At 43.3% G+C, this 16069-nt stretch overlaps 1 protein-coding gene across 2 annotated transcripts in view; it reads left to right on the top strand.

Annotated features, from left to right (window-relative positions):
- Positions 1 to 16069, top strand: part of ODR4 (odr-4 GPCR localization factor homolog) — a 117041-nt gene that overhangs the window by 27425 nt on the left and 73547 nt on the right. For both annotated transcript variants that reach the window (XM_044301046.1, XM_044301047.1), the window contains exons 2-5: positions 1490 to 1625; positions 7197 to 7337; positions 12199 to 12294; positions 12735 to 12841. In XM_044301046.1, coding sequence (XP_044156981.1) covers positions 1527 to 1625; positions 7197 to 7337; positions 12199 to 12294; positions 12735 to 12841 — 443 coding nt within the window. In that variant the 5' untranslated portion in view covers positions 1490 to 1526. The remainder of the gene's footprint in view (positions 1 to 1489; positions 1626 to 7196; positions 7338 to 12198; positions 12295 to 12734; positions 12842 to 16069) is intronic.

Genomic DNA, 16069 nt, shown 5'->3' with positions numbered 1-16069 from the left:
CCTATAAGTGTCACCCACAGATCCCCCCTATAAGTGTCACCCACAGATCCCCCCTATAAGTGTCACCCACAGATCCCCCCCTATAAGTGTCACCCACAGATCCCCCCCTATAAGTGTCACCCACAGATCCCCCCCTATAAGTGTCACCCACAGATCCCCCCCTATAAGTGTCACCCACAGATCCCCCCCTATAAGTGTCACCCACAGATCCCCCCCTATAAGTGTCACCCACAGATCCCCCCCTATAAGTGTCACCCACAGATCCCCCCCTATAAGTGTCACCCACAGATCCCCCCCTATAAGTGTCACCCACAGATCCCCCCCTATAAGTGTCACCCACAGATCCCCCCCTATAAGTGTCACCCACAGATCCCCCCCTATAAGTGTCACCCACAGATCCCCCCCTATAAGTGTCACCCACAGATCCCCCCCTATAAGTGTCACCCACAGATCCCCCCCTATAAGTGTCACCCACAGATCCCCCCCTATAAGTGTCACCCACAGATCCCCCCCCTATAAGTGTCACCCACAGATCCCCCCCCTATAAGTGTCACCCACAGATCCCCCCATAAGTGTCACCCACAGATCCTCAAAAACCTAGGTGCCTCTTATGGGCCGGTGCGTCTTATAGGGCGAAAAATACGGTACAAATCGCCCCCTTTCCCAATTTTACTTAAAAAAATATATAAACAATAAATAAACATATTACATATCTCCACGTCCGAAGGAAATATCTCCTATGCGGTGAATGTCATAAAAGAAAAAAAAAATAATCGTGTCACCCCCAAAAAATAGGATAGGACTGTTCTATTAGGGGCTAGACGTTCCATAAAATGTGTAATGGTGTTTTTTTTGCGTATCGAGTATCGCAATACTATTTTTTGGTATCGTGAGACCCCTAATATGTAGTGCTGGCTCATTACTGTGACCTGCGTCTCATCTTCTCCAAGTCTTTTTTAATTTTATTTTTTATTATAATTATATATATTTTCAATTTTGCAACAAAAAAATGTAATGTAATGTGGCTCCTAAATTTTTCAGTTTAGGAGCCAATGGCTCCTTTTTATTTTATTTTTAGTCTGGAGCACTGTTCATTGAAGTGAATGGGTCCACATCCAACCTGCAAAAAATGAGTATCGGATGTGGACACACACCAAGTTCATGTGTATGAGCCCTAAGTGTCCAACTCCAGCCACCTGCACAGTTCAACATTTTAAATAGGTTTGTGAACTCTACAACAGGGATGCCCAATCTGCGGACCTCCATATGTTACAAAACTACAACTCCCAGCATGCTCAGACGGCTTACAGCTATCAGGGCATGTTGGGAGTTTTCAAACAGCTGAAGGGCTGCACGTTGGGCATCCCTGTTCTAGAACATGCATCAAAACAGCACAACTCTGTATGCTGGGTAGTTGTTGTGAATGGTACTACAGCGCTGGGAAACAGTCCCGGAAAACCCCTTTAATAATTGATATTGTCCATTGTAGAGATCTATAAAACGAGACTAGATGATATCGTTTCATCATGGGGAGAACTTACTATGTAGATGAAGCAGTGGAAAAATATTTCACAAAGATTATTCAACAAGAAAAGTCTTATGTGACTGGACTCCTTATAGGACATGTAAGTATAACTGCTGAAATATAATCACTTTGTATGAAAGCTGGACTACGATACTAGCATCTATCAGCTACCCAGAGGCTGCACTGACTGGTAACTTCAGGGGATGTTTGGGTTTCTTTCAACATGAAGAACAATTTTCTTATAAAACATTTTGTCCATATATAACTGTCTGGGGTATAATAGTTTCTCATCAGTATCTTTGGGAGACACAGACAAGACCATGGGTATAGCTGCTGCCACTAGAAGGTGAACACTAAGCAAAAAATTAAATTTTTCGTTACTTTAAAATCCCTCTCTCGTCTCGTTCATTGGGGGACATAGCAAAGACCTTAGTATAGCTGCTGCCACTAGGAGGCGGACACTAGGCAAAAAGTGTTAACTCCTCCCACCGCCCATACCCTTCCTGCAAGCACTGAGCTAATCAGTTTGTATGGAAGTAGTAGGAGAATTTTTTTTTTTTAATAAGACAAAAAAGAAACTATGCAACCAACAACATATCTGATCCAAAGGGGGAAAACCCCAACAAGGATAACATGCAGGGTACACCAAAAATCTAATTTTCTTGTCCGTGTCATTGGAGGAAACAGCAAAGAGCTTGGGATGTTCTAGAGTAGTCCCCATGGGTGGGAAGACAAGAATTCACTGTAGTAGCGCGAGTGCTTTTTAATTCACTGCCGCTTGCAGCACCCTGCGACCAAGAGCTGCATTGGAGAATGCAAAGGTGTGGACCCTATAGAACTTCTTGAACATGTGTAAGAAGCACAAGGTAGCTGCCCTGCACCCTTGTATAGGGAGACCTTGTGCCTAACCGCCACTAACCACTCTGGTGGAATGGGCCGTAACCTGATTGGGCGGCACTCTGCTTTTGGAACAATAAGTTTCACTGATAGACAACCTGATCCAGCCACTAATAGTGGACTTGGCGACTACTATACTGCGCCGATGCCTGTCATAAAAAGGACTCTGACTTTCGGAAGGCCACCGTTCTGTCCAGATCAACTTTGCGTGCGTGGACCACGTCCAAGGTGTGAATTGGTTTCTCCTTAGGATGGGCCGGGACTGGACAAAAGGAAGGGAGAACTATCTCCTTGTTCAGATGGAACGAGGAGGCCACCTTCAGCAGAAAGGGAACTGGTCTCAGGGCGACTATGTCCTGATGCAGAACTGAAAACTGGGGCTTAGCAGAGAGCACTGCAAGCTCAGACTCTCACCGTATAGACGCGATGGCCACAAGTAAGGCAACTTTCCAAGAGAGAAGGCGGAGAGAGTTATCCTGGGGGGGGGTTCACAGGGGGAAAGATGCAGTTATCCAGAACTAAATTGAGGTTGCATGGAGGGGTAGGCTGCCGGTACGCAGGTACCAGTCACGTAACTCCCTGGATAAAGGTACGGACTGCTTAGATGGAAGCCAAGGGGTTTTGAAACAAGATGGAAAGGGCCGACAGCTGGCTTTTGAGTGAGCTTAGGGCCAACCCCAAATCAAGGTCTTCCTGGTGAAAGGTGAAAATGGGAGGAATAGAAAAGTGAAGGGCATGAAAGTGTTGGCCCTCACAACAGCAAAAGAAAGATCTCTAAGTGCTATAATTTATCTTGGAGGAGTTTGGCTTCCTAGCCCTTATCATTGTGCGAATCACCGGATCCGAAAACCCAAAATCCATTAAGATTGTGGTTTAAACCACCAAGCCTTCAAATGAAGTGTGTCTGAATGCGGGTGGAAGATCAGACCTTGTAAGAGAAGATCCTTTGTGAGAGGTAATGGCCATGGGGAATCCACAAGCAGATTTACCGAGTTGGTGTACCACGACTGCCTGAGCTAATGAGGAGCGATGGCGATTACAGGACACCTTCTGCTCAGAGCTTCTTGAGGAACCTGAGGAGCAATGGCAGTTGGGAGAATATGTACAGGAGCCTGAACCCATGTCAGAGAATCACCAGGGCGTCTCTCTTTCTATCGCTCGGGGGACGCAGGATTAGGCCATGAAGCGTGTCAACTTGTTGTTCAGCCTGGAGGCCATCAGTTAACGTCCAGTCTTCCCCATCTGTTGCAGAGTTTATCAAAGATGTCCGGATGGAGGGACCATTCTCTGAGGCCTATGTATTCCCTGCTCAGGAAATCTACTATCCAGTTGTCAACTCCCGGAATTTAGACCGCTCACAGAGCTGGAACTGTCTTCTCCACCAGCTTCCATTGACGCCACCATGAGACCTAGAGTTCGCATACATTTGCAAACCAGGATTGGATGAGGTGGCAGAAGTGCCTTGACTGCTTTCCTGAGAGATTGCTGTTTCTTCGGGGGAAGAAGGGCCTTTGCTGTCTGTGTGTCCAAAGGCATGCCCAAAAAGGTAATGGAGGTGGATGGATAGATAATATTTTTTGGTGGTTGACAAGCCAACTGAAGCGGACCAGGGTGTCCAACACAATGTGTGTGTTTTCCGAGTTGGTCTTCAGGGTGGGTTCCTTGATTAGGATGTCTACCAGGTGAGGGATAGCTTTTATCCCTCTGGCAATCTTTGTGAAGACCCTGGGAGCAGTCACCATGCCAAAGGGCAGGGCCACAAACTGGAAGTGATCCTCCAAGTTGGCGAAGCACAAGAATCTTTGGTGAGGGCATGTGGAGATACGCATCTTTGATGTCCACTGAGGACTGAAATTCCCCTTTCTCCAAGGAGGCCATCGCTGATTTCAAGAATTCCCCTCTAAAGCGGTGAGCTTTGACAAACTGGTTGAAGCTCTAGAAATCTATACCAGCCTTGCGGAACTATCCTTCTTTGGAACAACAAAAACATTTGAATAAAAACCCTGATAATGTTCTTCTGATGGAACTGGGACAATCACTCTCTGAGCCAGGACGTCCTGAATTGTGGACAACAGTTCAGAAGCTCAAGATGGGTTATTTGGGGGGAACCGACCTGAAGAACCGATAAGGGGGTGTACCCAAATTCTATCTTGTAACCGGATTTAATTACTTTGCGGACTCAGGAGTCGGAAATGTACATGAACCAAATGTCCTTGAAGGACCATAGATGCCTCCCCGCCCATGCCGAAGTTTACTGGAGCCGGTCTGGGCTCTTGGGCACCAAATCGGTCGCGGTTTAAATGATGGCCTCTTTTTTTTCTTGGACTTGTCTTCTAGAGGAAGAGCCTGAGCTGGAACTGCGGCTAAAGGAAATCGCAATCTAGGTCCACTGTAAAATCTGGACCGTAAAGGCTTAATCTGGGGAATCAAGTTTCTCTTCCTCCCCTGTTGCATCAGAGATGATTTTGTCCAGACAGGATCTGAACAAGCGGTTACCCTGAAAAGGAAGACACGTAAGGGATTTCTTTGATGACTGATCCGCTGCCCAGTTTTTCAGCCAAAGAGTCCTACGGATGGCCACAGACATAGCTGATGCTCTTGCCACCATCCTAGTCTGTACAATGTGGTCTGCTAGCTCTGACAATTCTTCCTGGGAAGTACCGACTAGTAGGCCCTAGTTAAGTTGCACCGCCCAGTCACTCATGCAGTAGACTCCCCAGTCTCTCGCCTATCCAAGCACACCACCCTTCCCCTGCTGACCCTCGAAGAGGGAAAGATTGGGCGGAAGGCTGAACCTGCGGCCTCAAAGACAGATTTAGCGAAAGACTCAATCTTTTTATCTTTTGGGTCTTGGAAAGAGGCGGCATCAGCCAGGGGAAAGGTGGTGTGCTTGGATAGATGAGAGACTAGGGGGTCTACTGCAGAGAGGAATGACCAAAGCTGGGAAGGGATACATGAGATCCATACACTTAAAGGGGTTCTGTATTTTGTTTTAACTGATGATCTATTCTCTGGATAGATCATCAGTTAAAAAGAACTGCAGAACCCCTTTAAATTTAGAGAAACCACCACTCCTTTTCGATAGCGGACTCGTAGTCTGGATGAGAGGAGAAAAACTTAAGCTTACTTTTGGGGCGGTGAAAGGTAAAGCCTCTTTGTGTACTGGAGGATTCCTGAACCTGGACGGGCAGGCTGTCATTGACTGGAGGGAGTCATGCGAGTCGAAAACCTCTCCATCGGAGGTGTCGTGCCTCCTGTTCGATATAGCAGCACGCTTTCTAAGAGCTGCGATGAAACAGGATGGAGGGAGGAGAAACAGATCTCCGAGATGACACTGAGGATCTCACCCGTTTACAGGATTGGTCCCTAGGCAAAATCTTAGCGTCCCTTGAGCAGGGGGACTGCTGCTCTCGGTGCTGAGAATTGTTCGGAATCTGTTATTCAAACTATCGTACATGCCAGAAAGCCTTCCTCTTCCAGGCTTTATCATTGGACAGGAAAGTCCTTCTTCCGTTGGTGTCTATAAATGGGCCTTTTTCTCAGTTCTTTTAAGAGGCAAGTTTTTACCCTTCCCATTTTGTTTCAGCAGAACTTGGCATGAATTTTTGCGGTTCACACCATCCTGCAGGGGGTTGCTCATTCTGTTTCACCTTACCACCATCCCTTGGGCCTTAATTTATTGCTCAAGGCACTCCAGTTCTCAGCCTTTGAACCATTCCAACATGTGTTTCTTGTTTCCTTTTTTACAAAGTCGCTTTTTTGTGGCCATCACCTCCATTTGTATGGTTTCGGAACTCGCAGCTCTTTCTTGATGATGTCCCTTTCTGGTGATCCATCAAGATAAGGTGGTCTTTCGCCCGATACCATTCTTTTTATTAAAGGTGGTGTCATCCTTTCATCTCAACAAGGATATTGTTTTACCTTCCTTTTGCCCCTTCCCATACCACCCCATGAGCAAACTCTGCACACTCTTGATCTGGTTTGTGCAATTTACATTTACCTCTCTCTAACCTCTTCCTTCAGGAAAGTGGACTTAATTAAAGATAACCCTACAAAGGGACTTGCAAACTCAAAAGCCACCATCTCTTGATGGATTAGTTTGGCAATTATAGAAGTGTACTGCGCCAAAAGCCGTGAAACCCCCATTTTAGGTCACTGCTCATTCGACTCGATCAGTATGGGTTTCTTAGCTGTGCATCTCTCCCATTATGTAAAGCCGTGACCTGGTCCTCCTTACACATGTTCTCAAAATTTTATAAGCTGCATACCTTTACATCTGCAGACACATCTTTTGGGAGTAAGGTTCTGCAAGTGGCAGTTCTCTGAACATTTCCATTTTCTGGTTTTGTTTCCCTCCCTTGTGACTGCTTTGGATTGTCCCATGATCTTGTCTGTTTCTCCTAATGATACGGATGAGAAAACTAGATGTTACCGTAACATCTTTTTCTCTTCTGTTCATTGGGGGCACAGTTTACACCCAGTTATTTTTGTTATCTTCCTTGTTTTGGGGCTTTTTTCAGGTTCTAGCTTTTTTGCATTATTAGTCAGATTTATGCTCCTCCTACTGCTCTTGTGCAAACTGTTTTGGCTTTGTCCCTGTAGGAAGGGTATAGCTGGTGGGAGAAGTTCACACTTTTCGCTTAGTGCTCGCCTCCTAGTAGCAGCAGTTATACCCATGGTCTTGCCTGTGGATCCCAATGAACGAAAGAGAAAAATATTTTACAGTAAGTACAAAAATCTGCTTATTTTCTTATATGTTCTGATTTCCTCTTAGTGTTCCTTACAGAGAGATTATGTTGTTCTGGCTGCTCAAACACCACAAAAAGAAGACCAGGCTGAAGTCTCTAAAAAAAAATCTACTACTTCCAAGCTGGATGAAATTGACGATGAGTGGGTTTCTATTCATGCAAGTCAGGTACTTTCAAAAGAATAATTGTAAGGGCTCCTACACATGACTGTGTTATGGCCTTAAGTGAAAAGTGCATATTTAGTGCCAATGGCAGGATCAGATATTATACTGTGAGATCAGACTTTCCCGGATCCTAAGCGTAGTTTCACACTAGAGTTTTTACTGATCATGATGGATAGGTCAACACATCCTATTGGTTTTTCAAATTGGTGCCAAGGTGCATCAATTTACAGCAGTTTCACATCTTATTTTTGCTGTACGTCATGCGTATATATACAGTAAAAAAAAAATAAAAAAATGTCAATGAACGTGTACAATTTTGTGGTTATCTACCTTTTTAACGGTCCATAAATACTGGGACATTGACACAAGTCTACACAATTGAAATTTTTGGCTCTATACACCACCACAATGGATTTGAAATGAAACAAACAAGATGTGCTTTAACTACAGTCTGTCAACTTTAATTTGAGGGTATTGACATCCAAATCAGGTGAACGGTGTAGGAATTACAACAGTTTTCATATGTGCCTCCCACTTGTTTAGGGACCAAAAGTAATGGGACAATTGGCTTCTCAGCTGTTCCATGGCCAGGTGTGTGTTATTCCCTTATTATTCTGTTGCTGTCCACTCTATAGATGAGATCCAAAGAGATGTCACTATCAGTGAAGCAAGCCATCATTAGGCTGAAAAAAAAAAAAACATCAGAGAGATAGCAAAAACATTAGCCATGGCCAAAACAACTGTTTGGAACATTCTTAAAAAGAAGGAATGCATCGGTGAGCTCAGCAACAACAAAAGACCTGGAAGACCGCGGAAAAGAACTGTGGTGGATGACTGAAGAATTCTTTCTCTGGTGAAGAAAACACCCTTCACAACAGTTGCCCAGATCAAGAACACTCTCCAGGAGGTAGGTGTATGTGTGTCAAAGTCAATAATCAAGAGAAGTCTTCACCAGAGTGAATACAGAGGGTTCACCACAAGATGTAAACCATTGGTGAGCCTCAAAAACAGGAAGGCCAGATTACAGTTTGCCAAACGACTTCTAAAAAAGCCTTCACAGTTCTGAAACAACATCCTATGGACAGATGAGACCAAGATCAACTTGTACCAGAGTGATGTGAAGAGAAGAATATGGAGAAGGAAAGGAACTGCTCATCATCCTAAGCATACCACCTCATCAGTGAAGCATGGTGGTGATAGTGTCATGGCGTGGGCATGTATGGCTGCCAATGGTGCTGGTTCTCTTGTATTTATTGTTGTGTCTGCTGATAAAAGCAGCAGGATGAATTCAGAAGTGTTTTGGGCAATATTATCTGCTCATATTCAGCCAAATGCTTCAGAACACATTGGACGGCGCTTCACAGTGCAGATGGACAACGACCCAAAGCATACTGCAAAAGCAAACAAAGAGTTTTTTAAGGGAAAGAAGTCGAATGTTATGCAATGGCCAAGTCAATCACCTGACCTGAATCCGATTGAGCATGCATTTCACTTGCTGAAGACAAAACTGAAGGGAAAATGCCCCAAGAACTAGCAGGAACTGAAGACAGTTGCAGTAGAGGTCTGGCAGAGCTTCACCAGGGATGAACCCCAGCGTCTGGTGATGTCTATGCGTTCCAGACTTCAGGCTGTAATTGACTGCAAAGGATTTGCAACCAAGTATAAAAAAGTGAAAGTTTGATTTACCGTATGATTATTATTCTGTCCCATTACTTTTGGTCCCTTAACAAGTGGGAGGCACATATGCAAACTGTTGTAATTCCTACACCGTTCACCTGATTGATGGATGTGCATATCTTTTAGTACGTTTATGTCCGTGTTTTTTTAACAAATGCTTTTGTGTGAAACCTTTTTTAAGTAAAAATTTGAAGTTTATCAAAGGAAGTAGGGACTATCTGGATAAAATCGGATACGTTTATTACAGATGATAAACTTATTGTCTTACATTTCCATCTGTCTCCCATTCACTGCAATGTAAAAAAAAGTGTACCTTTTTTTGCTGGACAGAAAATTGTGGTATGCTAGTTAAGTCCTCCAAAAAAAACTAAAACACAATCGTAAATAGTGACAAACGCAGTCAAAAGTATGCAATTTTGCCCAATTATAGTAGATGGGTACATCAAGCCATGTGTTTGTATATGTTCTTTTCTGCTTACAACTGTATCTGTTTGACGTACAACAAAAACGAGATGTGAACAGCCCCTACAACTCTTTTATTTATTTTGTACAGAGATTATCCTTACTTATATCAGTACTTTTCATCTAAATTCCCTTTTTCACTTTTTTATTGAAATGAAAATTCTTCATCTGAAAATGCGCATAAGGGTCCGTATATTTTGAGTGTGGAAGAAAACGTCATTACCCAGACTGAACCGATGCAAAAATGTAAAAAATGGATACACTCCTCGCAGATAATGGAATTATGGAAGAGAATTTATCTAAACTGGTGTAAAGGAAAACTGGCTTAGTTGCCCATAGCAACCAATCAGATTCCACCTTGCATTTTCTTAAGGAGCTCTGGAAAATGAATGTCAGAATCTGATTGGTTACCATGAGCAACTAAGCCAGTTTTTCTTTACACCATTTTAAATAAACCTCCCCCTTGTCCTTGCATTCAAGCCTAGGATGCTAGTGCTGCAAGTCTGTAGTGCTAACCACTGAGCCACAATGCTGCCCGGTGCATTCTTTAACACTTCTGTCTTGATAATTTTTTTTTACTCGCTCTATCATGATCACTTTTAGGCTAAATCCAGACGACCGTATGTGTTTTGCGGTCCACAAATTGTGGATCCGCAAAAAAAACATGTTGTTCCGTATGGCATCCGTTTTTTTTGCAGATCCATTGTAACAATGCCTATCCTTGTCCGCAAAACAGACGAGAATAGGACATGTTCTGTTTTTTTTTTGTTTGTTTTTTTGCTGGGCTACGGAACGGACATACGAATGCGGATAGTACACAGTGTGCCGTCTGCATTTTTTGTGAACCTATTGAAATGAATGGGATTGCATCCTATCCGCCAAAAACAAACGAACACGGAAACAAAATACATTTGTGTGAATGTAGCCTAATTCTTCAGTGAGGTCAGTGGAGATGGACTGAAAAATGCTGCAGAAAACTAATGTTCAAATCAGTTTGGAATCCGGTTATATCAGCAACAACAAAAAAAACCTGCTTCAAAAAATAAATGCAACTTGAGCCCATTGACACTGGCAATACACATTAGATTGAAGACCATTATATAATGTGAGCAGAGACAGTGCAAGTGTCCCTCAATGGAGAGGAAGAAGAATCAAGCTTGTTTAATTTTTAACATGCTCAATCCATTGCTAGTCCCTGAAAGCTTAAAATAATGAATACTGTGAATATCAGCTACGTACGTTCCCGCAATAAATAGAGAATATATCCTTATTGAATATAGAGTGAAATCTTAAATATGGTGTCTGAGCTGCAGGCAGGTTAAGCTAGTTTTACATCTCCAGCAGATCTCTGAATCTGGCATTGCTGGACTCTGCCACCTGCCCGCTGGACCCCATTGACTAGAAGGTTTCTCTGCCAGAACGGCTGGCCACGGATGTGAAAGTAGCCTTATACAGCAGGAGGAGCTGAGCAGATTGATGTATAGTTTAGTGGGAAAATGTTTTCAGTGTAAATTGTATTTTGTTCATTTTAATTCCTGCTCATTCTGGTCTTTTAAGTTAAGGGGGTTATCCAAGACTATTAAATTCCCCCCATATGCCCAGGCCCCTCACACTGAATATACTTACCTCGATCCCCGCTCCCTGCGCCACTCCTGGTCCCCTCACCACCGCTGCATCTTCTCCCTTTGCGTGGATGAAAACATCCGGTGTCGCAGGGAGCAGCTAATGGCAGGTAGGGATGGGAACGAGCGTCCCTAGCATTGCGGGTGACGCTAGGGAGGCTCGTCCCCGCCTGCCATTGTCTGCTACCCCCGACACCGGATGTTTTCATCCAAGCACGGGGAGAAGCTGCAGCGGCAGTGTGGGCACCAGGAGCGGCGCAGGGAGACAGATAAGTATATTCATTGTGAGGGGCCTGGCTGTATTGGGGGCATTTAATTGTCTTTAAGAAGGTGATATTGACAACCTTCCCTCTATGACTGTGCAGGCAGCTATAGTACCATCTCACTGACATCAAAGTCCAGAATGAGCAGGAATTGAAATAGTGACATACAGGCTATACAACTAAAGTTGTATGGGCTGGATTTCTTTGGACTGGGAGACAGGTTGGTAGTGGGAGTCTCTCAGTCCACACCCCTAGTCCACTACAGGTATTTCCTTTAGCTGAGGAGATCACAGGTGAGATCAGCTGGGCTATAATCAAGGAGAGATAAGACAACCCTCTGTGTATGACTGAGGGAGGGAAGTGACCCTACTGCGTTTTTTTAGGTGAGTCAGGGAGAAGACCTCTGTATTAGGTAGAGCCCAGACGGGCAGGGGTTTATTTTGGTTTATGTTTATGTGTGTGCTGGTGCTGAAGTGCCAGAATAAAGCACCATTTGGACTTGAACCCTGTTGTCAGAGGAGAAATCTGCAATTGCTACCCACTGTGAGAGAGCGATCCCTCACTAATATATATATATATATATATATATATAATCAAACTGCTCAGCTCCTCCTTCCATATATCATGTAGCTCTCAGATTACACTACATTTTCATGGTGACAGGTTGCTTTTATTAAAAAAATGTAACCAGCTGATTGGATAAATGAATGCAGTCCTTTATCAGCAATATGTGATTGGTACAGGTCTCGCTGCTACCAGTGAGTAGGCCTGGTGTCAGTGTGTGTTTTATATGGAAGAATATCTACAGCATTGGAAATCGATAATCACTTTCATTTTTAGGTAAATCGGATGCTTCCTGGTGGTCTTTTGGTTGTTGGCATATTCCTTATAACATCTCCAGAGCTTTCAAAGGACTCCCAGAATGCTTTACGAAAGGTAACCTGATATGCATTCTCTTTTCCTATATTTGATATATTTTCACCATTTACCTAGGTCCATCTCCCTGTATGCTGTCTACTTAGTAGCAGTAGCGCAGGAGATTGCATCTTTGTCCTGTTCATTTGAATTGGACAAACCTACAATATCCTGCACCAATGCAGTAGATGGAAGAGACTGCAGTGCTGACACGAGTGTCATAGCTCCTATGCTGTATGCAAAGGCGATAACTAAGCCAGTCTCTTCTCCATAGAATGTGAGGTGCCAGATTAGCTATGGAAATAAGCTGGCCAGCCAGCCCCCTTCTCACATAGTACGCTGACATGAAAGGATAAGTTCTTTAACTGGACAATAAAAATGCCTGGAGTTACACTGTAATGGAGAATGACCATTCAAGCCAAGCATTTCTCATTCTAGCTTTTCTTTACTTCTCATTCTAGCTCATCTTTGCTGTAGATAAATCTTCAAGAAAGAACAGGTTGTGGAGTCTCAATGAAAATGACGTCACTGACAGAGTGGCCATGCACATTTGTTTAGCAACAAAGAAGTAGGTTCTTATGTGTTCTTCACATTTTCTATTATTTGTCTTGAACTAGTTGGTTTATTCAGCACAGTGCCATGAGAGGGAATTGCCTATACTATAACATACGCTTTCATAATGTCGGCTAATAAATAGAAAGTTCTTTCACCATTCCTCAAACCTAGGTGAAAAATTAGTCACCTTACATAGAATACTATACATTATGGTTTTGATGTTGAGAAGAAATAAGGACTGGACAGGTTGATTTTTTATTTATACAGTTTAAGGCCACATGTACAGTCGTTGCCAAAAGTTTTGAGAATTACATTAAATATTGGAAATTGGAAAAGTTGCTACTTAAGTTTTTATAATAGCAATTTGCATATATTCCAGAATGTTATGAAGAGTGATCAGATGAATTGCATAGTCCTTCTTTGCCATGAAAATTAACTTAATCCCCAAAAAAACTTTCCACTGCATTTCATTGCTGTCATTAAAGGTTCTGCTGAGATCATTTCAGTAATCGTCTTGTTAACTCAGGTGAGAATGTAGACGAGCACAAGGCTGGAGATCATTATGTCAGGCTGATTGGGTTAAAATGGCAGACTTGGCCTGTTAAAAGGAGGGTAATGCTTGAAATCATTGTTCTTCCATTGTTAACCAATGGAAACGCGTGCAGCCATCATTGCGTTGCATAAAAATGGCTTCACAGGCAAGGATATTGTGGCTACTAAGATTGCACCTCAATCAACAATTTAAAGGATCATCAAGAACTTCAAGGAAAGAGGTTCAATTCTTGTTACGAAGGCTTCAGGGCATCCAAGAAAGTCCAGCAAGTGCCAGGATCGTCTCCTAAAGAGGATTTAGCTGCGGGATCGGAGTGCCACCAGTGCAGAGCTTGCTCAGGAATGACAGGAGGCAGGTGTGAGCGCATCTGCACGCACAGTGAGGCGAAGACTTTTGGAAGATGGCCTGGTGTCAAGAAGGGCAGCAAAGAAGCCACTTCTCTCTAAAATAAACATCAGGGACAGATTGATCTTCTGCAGAAAATATGGTGAATGGAATGCTGGGGACTGGGGCAAAGTCATATTCTCAGATGAAGCCTCTTTCTGATTGTTTGGGGCATCAGGAAAAAGGCTTGTCTGGAGAAGAAAAGGTGAGCGCTACCATCAGTCCTGTGTCATGCCAACAGTAAAGCATCCTGAGACCATTCATGTGTGGGGTTGCTTCTCATCCAAGGGAGTGGGCTCACTCACAATTTTGCCCCAAAACACAGCCATGAATAAATAATGGTACCAAAACACCCTCCAACAGCAACTTCTTCCAACAACAGTTTGGTGAAGAACAATACATTTTCCAGCACGATGGAGCACCGTGCCATAAGGCAAAAGTGATAACTAAGTGGCTCGGGGACCAAAACGTTGACATTTTGGGTCCATGACCTGGAAACTACCCAGATCTTAATCCCATTGAGAACTTGTGGTCAATCCTCAAGAGGCGGGTAATACACTATACTAGTGTATTACTGTACAGCAGCGGCTGCATGAAGCGCACGGCGTCATAGCAACCAATGACTCCGTGCGCTCATGCTGTCAGAAGGAATCCTGGCCGGTTTCCACGGGCCGCTCTCGGCCGCGTAACACGGCCGTGTGCATGAGGCCTTATTCTGAAACTCTTTGAAATTCTTAAACTCCAAGAAGTGATTATGAAAGAATGGGTTGCTATCAGTCAGGAATTGGCCCAGAAGTTGATTGAGAGCATGCCCAGTCGAATTGCAGAGGTCCTGAAAAAGAAGGGCCAACACTGCAAACACTGACTCTTTGCATAAATGTCATGTAATTGTCGATAAAAGCCTTTGAAAGTATGAAGTGCGTGTAATTATATTTCACTACATCACAGAAACAACTGAAACAAAGATCTAACAGCAGTTTAGCAGCAAACTTTGTGAAAACTAATATTTGTCATTCTCAAAACTTTTGGCCACGACTGTACATAGCAGTATATTTTGTGCAGAATTTCCATACATATTTCCCCAGCCGTCTCTAAGGTACCACTTGGAACTGAACCCGAGTTCTGTATCAAGGTTTTTTACAGTAAAAATTAATTCCTGAAGTTATTATACTCGCGAGATTTCACAAAGTAATAACTGCGACTCATCGGAGCCAATGCATTCTAATACTGTACGGAGCTCCGTACAGTATTAAAACAAAGTTTTATGCGAATCGACTTTGGATGAAGCATCCGAAGTCGATTCGCTCATCCCTAAAAATGAAAGTACCAGTCACACAACTAGACAAACAGTTAACCCTTTGTGACAGAACTGCTCAATATTTGTAATAAAGACCAATAAAAAAATAAAAAAAAGATTTTTTGCCCCAAATGAGTAAAATACAATCATAAAAAAATTGCCCAGGAAGGTGTACATAGTCCTTAAGCAATGATGCTGGAACAAAACCGCCGTCTTTGCTGCTGTTGGTGTCCGGGCATTCCTGGAACCAGGAAGAGTTCCCCAGCCACACCAAGCTCCATATCGGAGACATCCACAGATCAGGGTGTTGTGAGCAACCTGACTTTAGGGGTACATTAGATGACATTATTTGCTGTGCTGAGACAAGGAGTCATCTGTTTCTATTAAGCAAAAGCCTGTGGGATTTGTTCTGTTACTGCCATCACATTCCAAGCCGTGGTGTAATGAATGTACTTCAACTGTGGTTAGAAGGGAAACGTAATTTTTTTTTAGATGAAATCCGGGTCTTGGTCAAAGAAGAGCTTAAGTCAGCCCTAACTGCCCTGGACCCTGTATCCAACCCCACACCCCCTTCATTGTCTGAAAAAAAGCATTGAATGCATTTTAGTGACCGATTCAGAAAATAAAATTTTGTCTTAGAGGAAAGAGAAAAGCTATATGCTTACTCTGAGGAAAATAATGACTATACGAAATGTATGTTAAATCCAGAAGATATAGGCAAATTGATTAAAGCGATCAGAGCCGCTATTTAGATGAAAATTCCCCCCAAAAACTAGATTTTTGGAGGCTTAGGAGTAAGACAAAAAGTTGTTTTTCTTGCTCCAGACAATGTTCATAAAATGACTTGGCCAGAATGGACCAGACCAGAAAAGGGGTCATTCAAACTGAGGCATATTAAAATCATTACCCATTAAATGAGGATTGTTTAGATAGGGGTACCATACCCAAGGTACATACCCAAGTAGCAGAGGTAGAAAAACGTACCTCTTTAGCGTTTGAAGGAGCAG

Source organism: Bufo gargarizans, chromosome 7 (genome assembly GCF_014858855.1).
Source record: "Bufo gargarizans isolate SCDJY-AF-19 chromosome 7, ASM1485885v1, whole genome shotgun sequence".
In the NCBI taxonomy this organism is placed as follows: Eukaryota; Metazoa; Chordata; class Amphibia; order Anura; family Bufonidae; genus Bufo; species Bufo gargarizans.
Note: the sequence above shows the minus strand (reverse complement) of the source record. Positions and strands in the feature narration are given on the sequence as shown.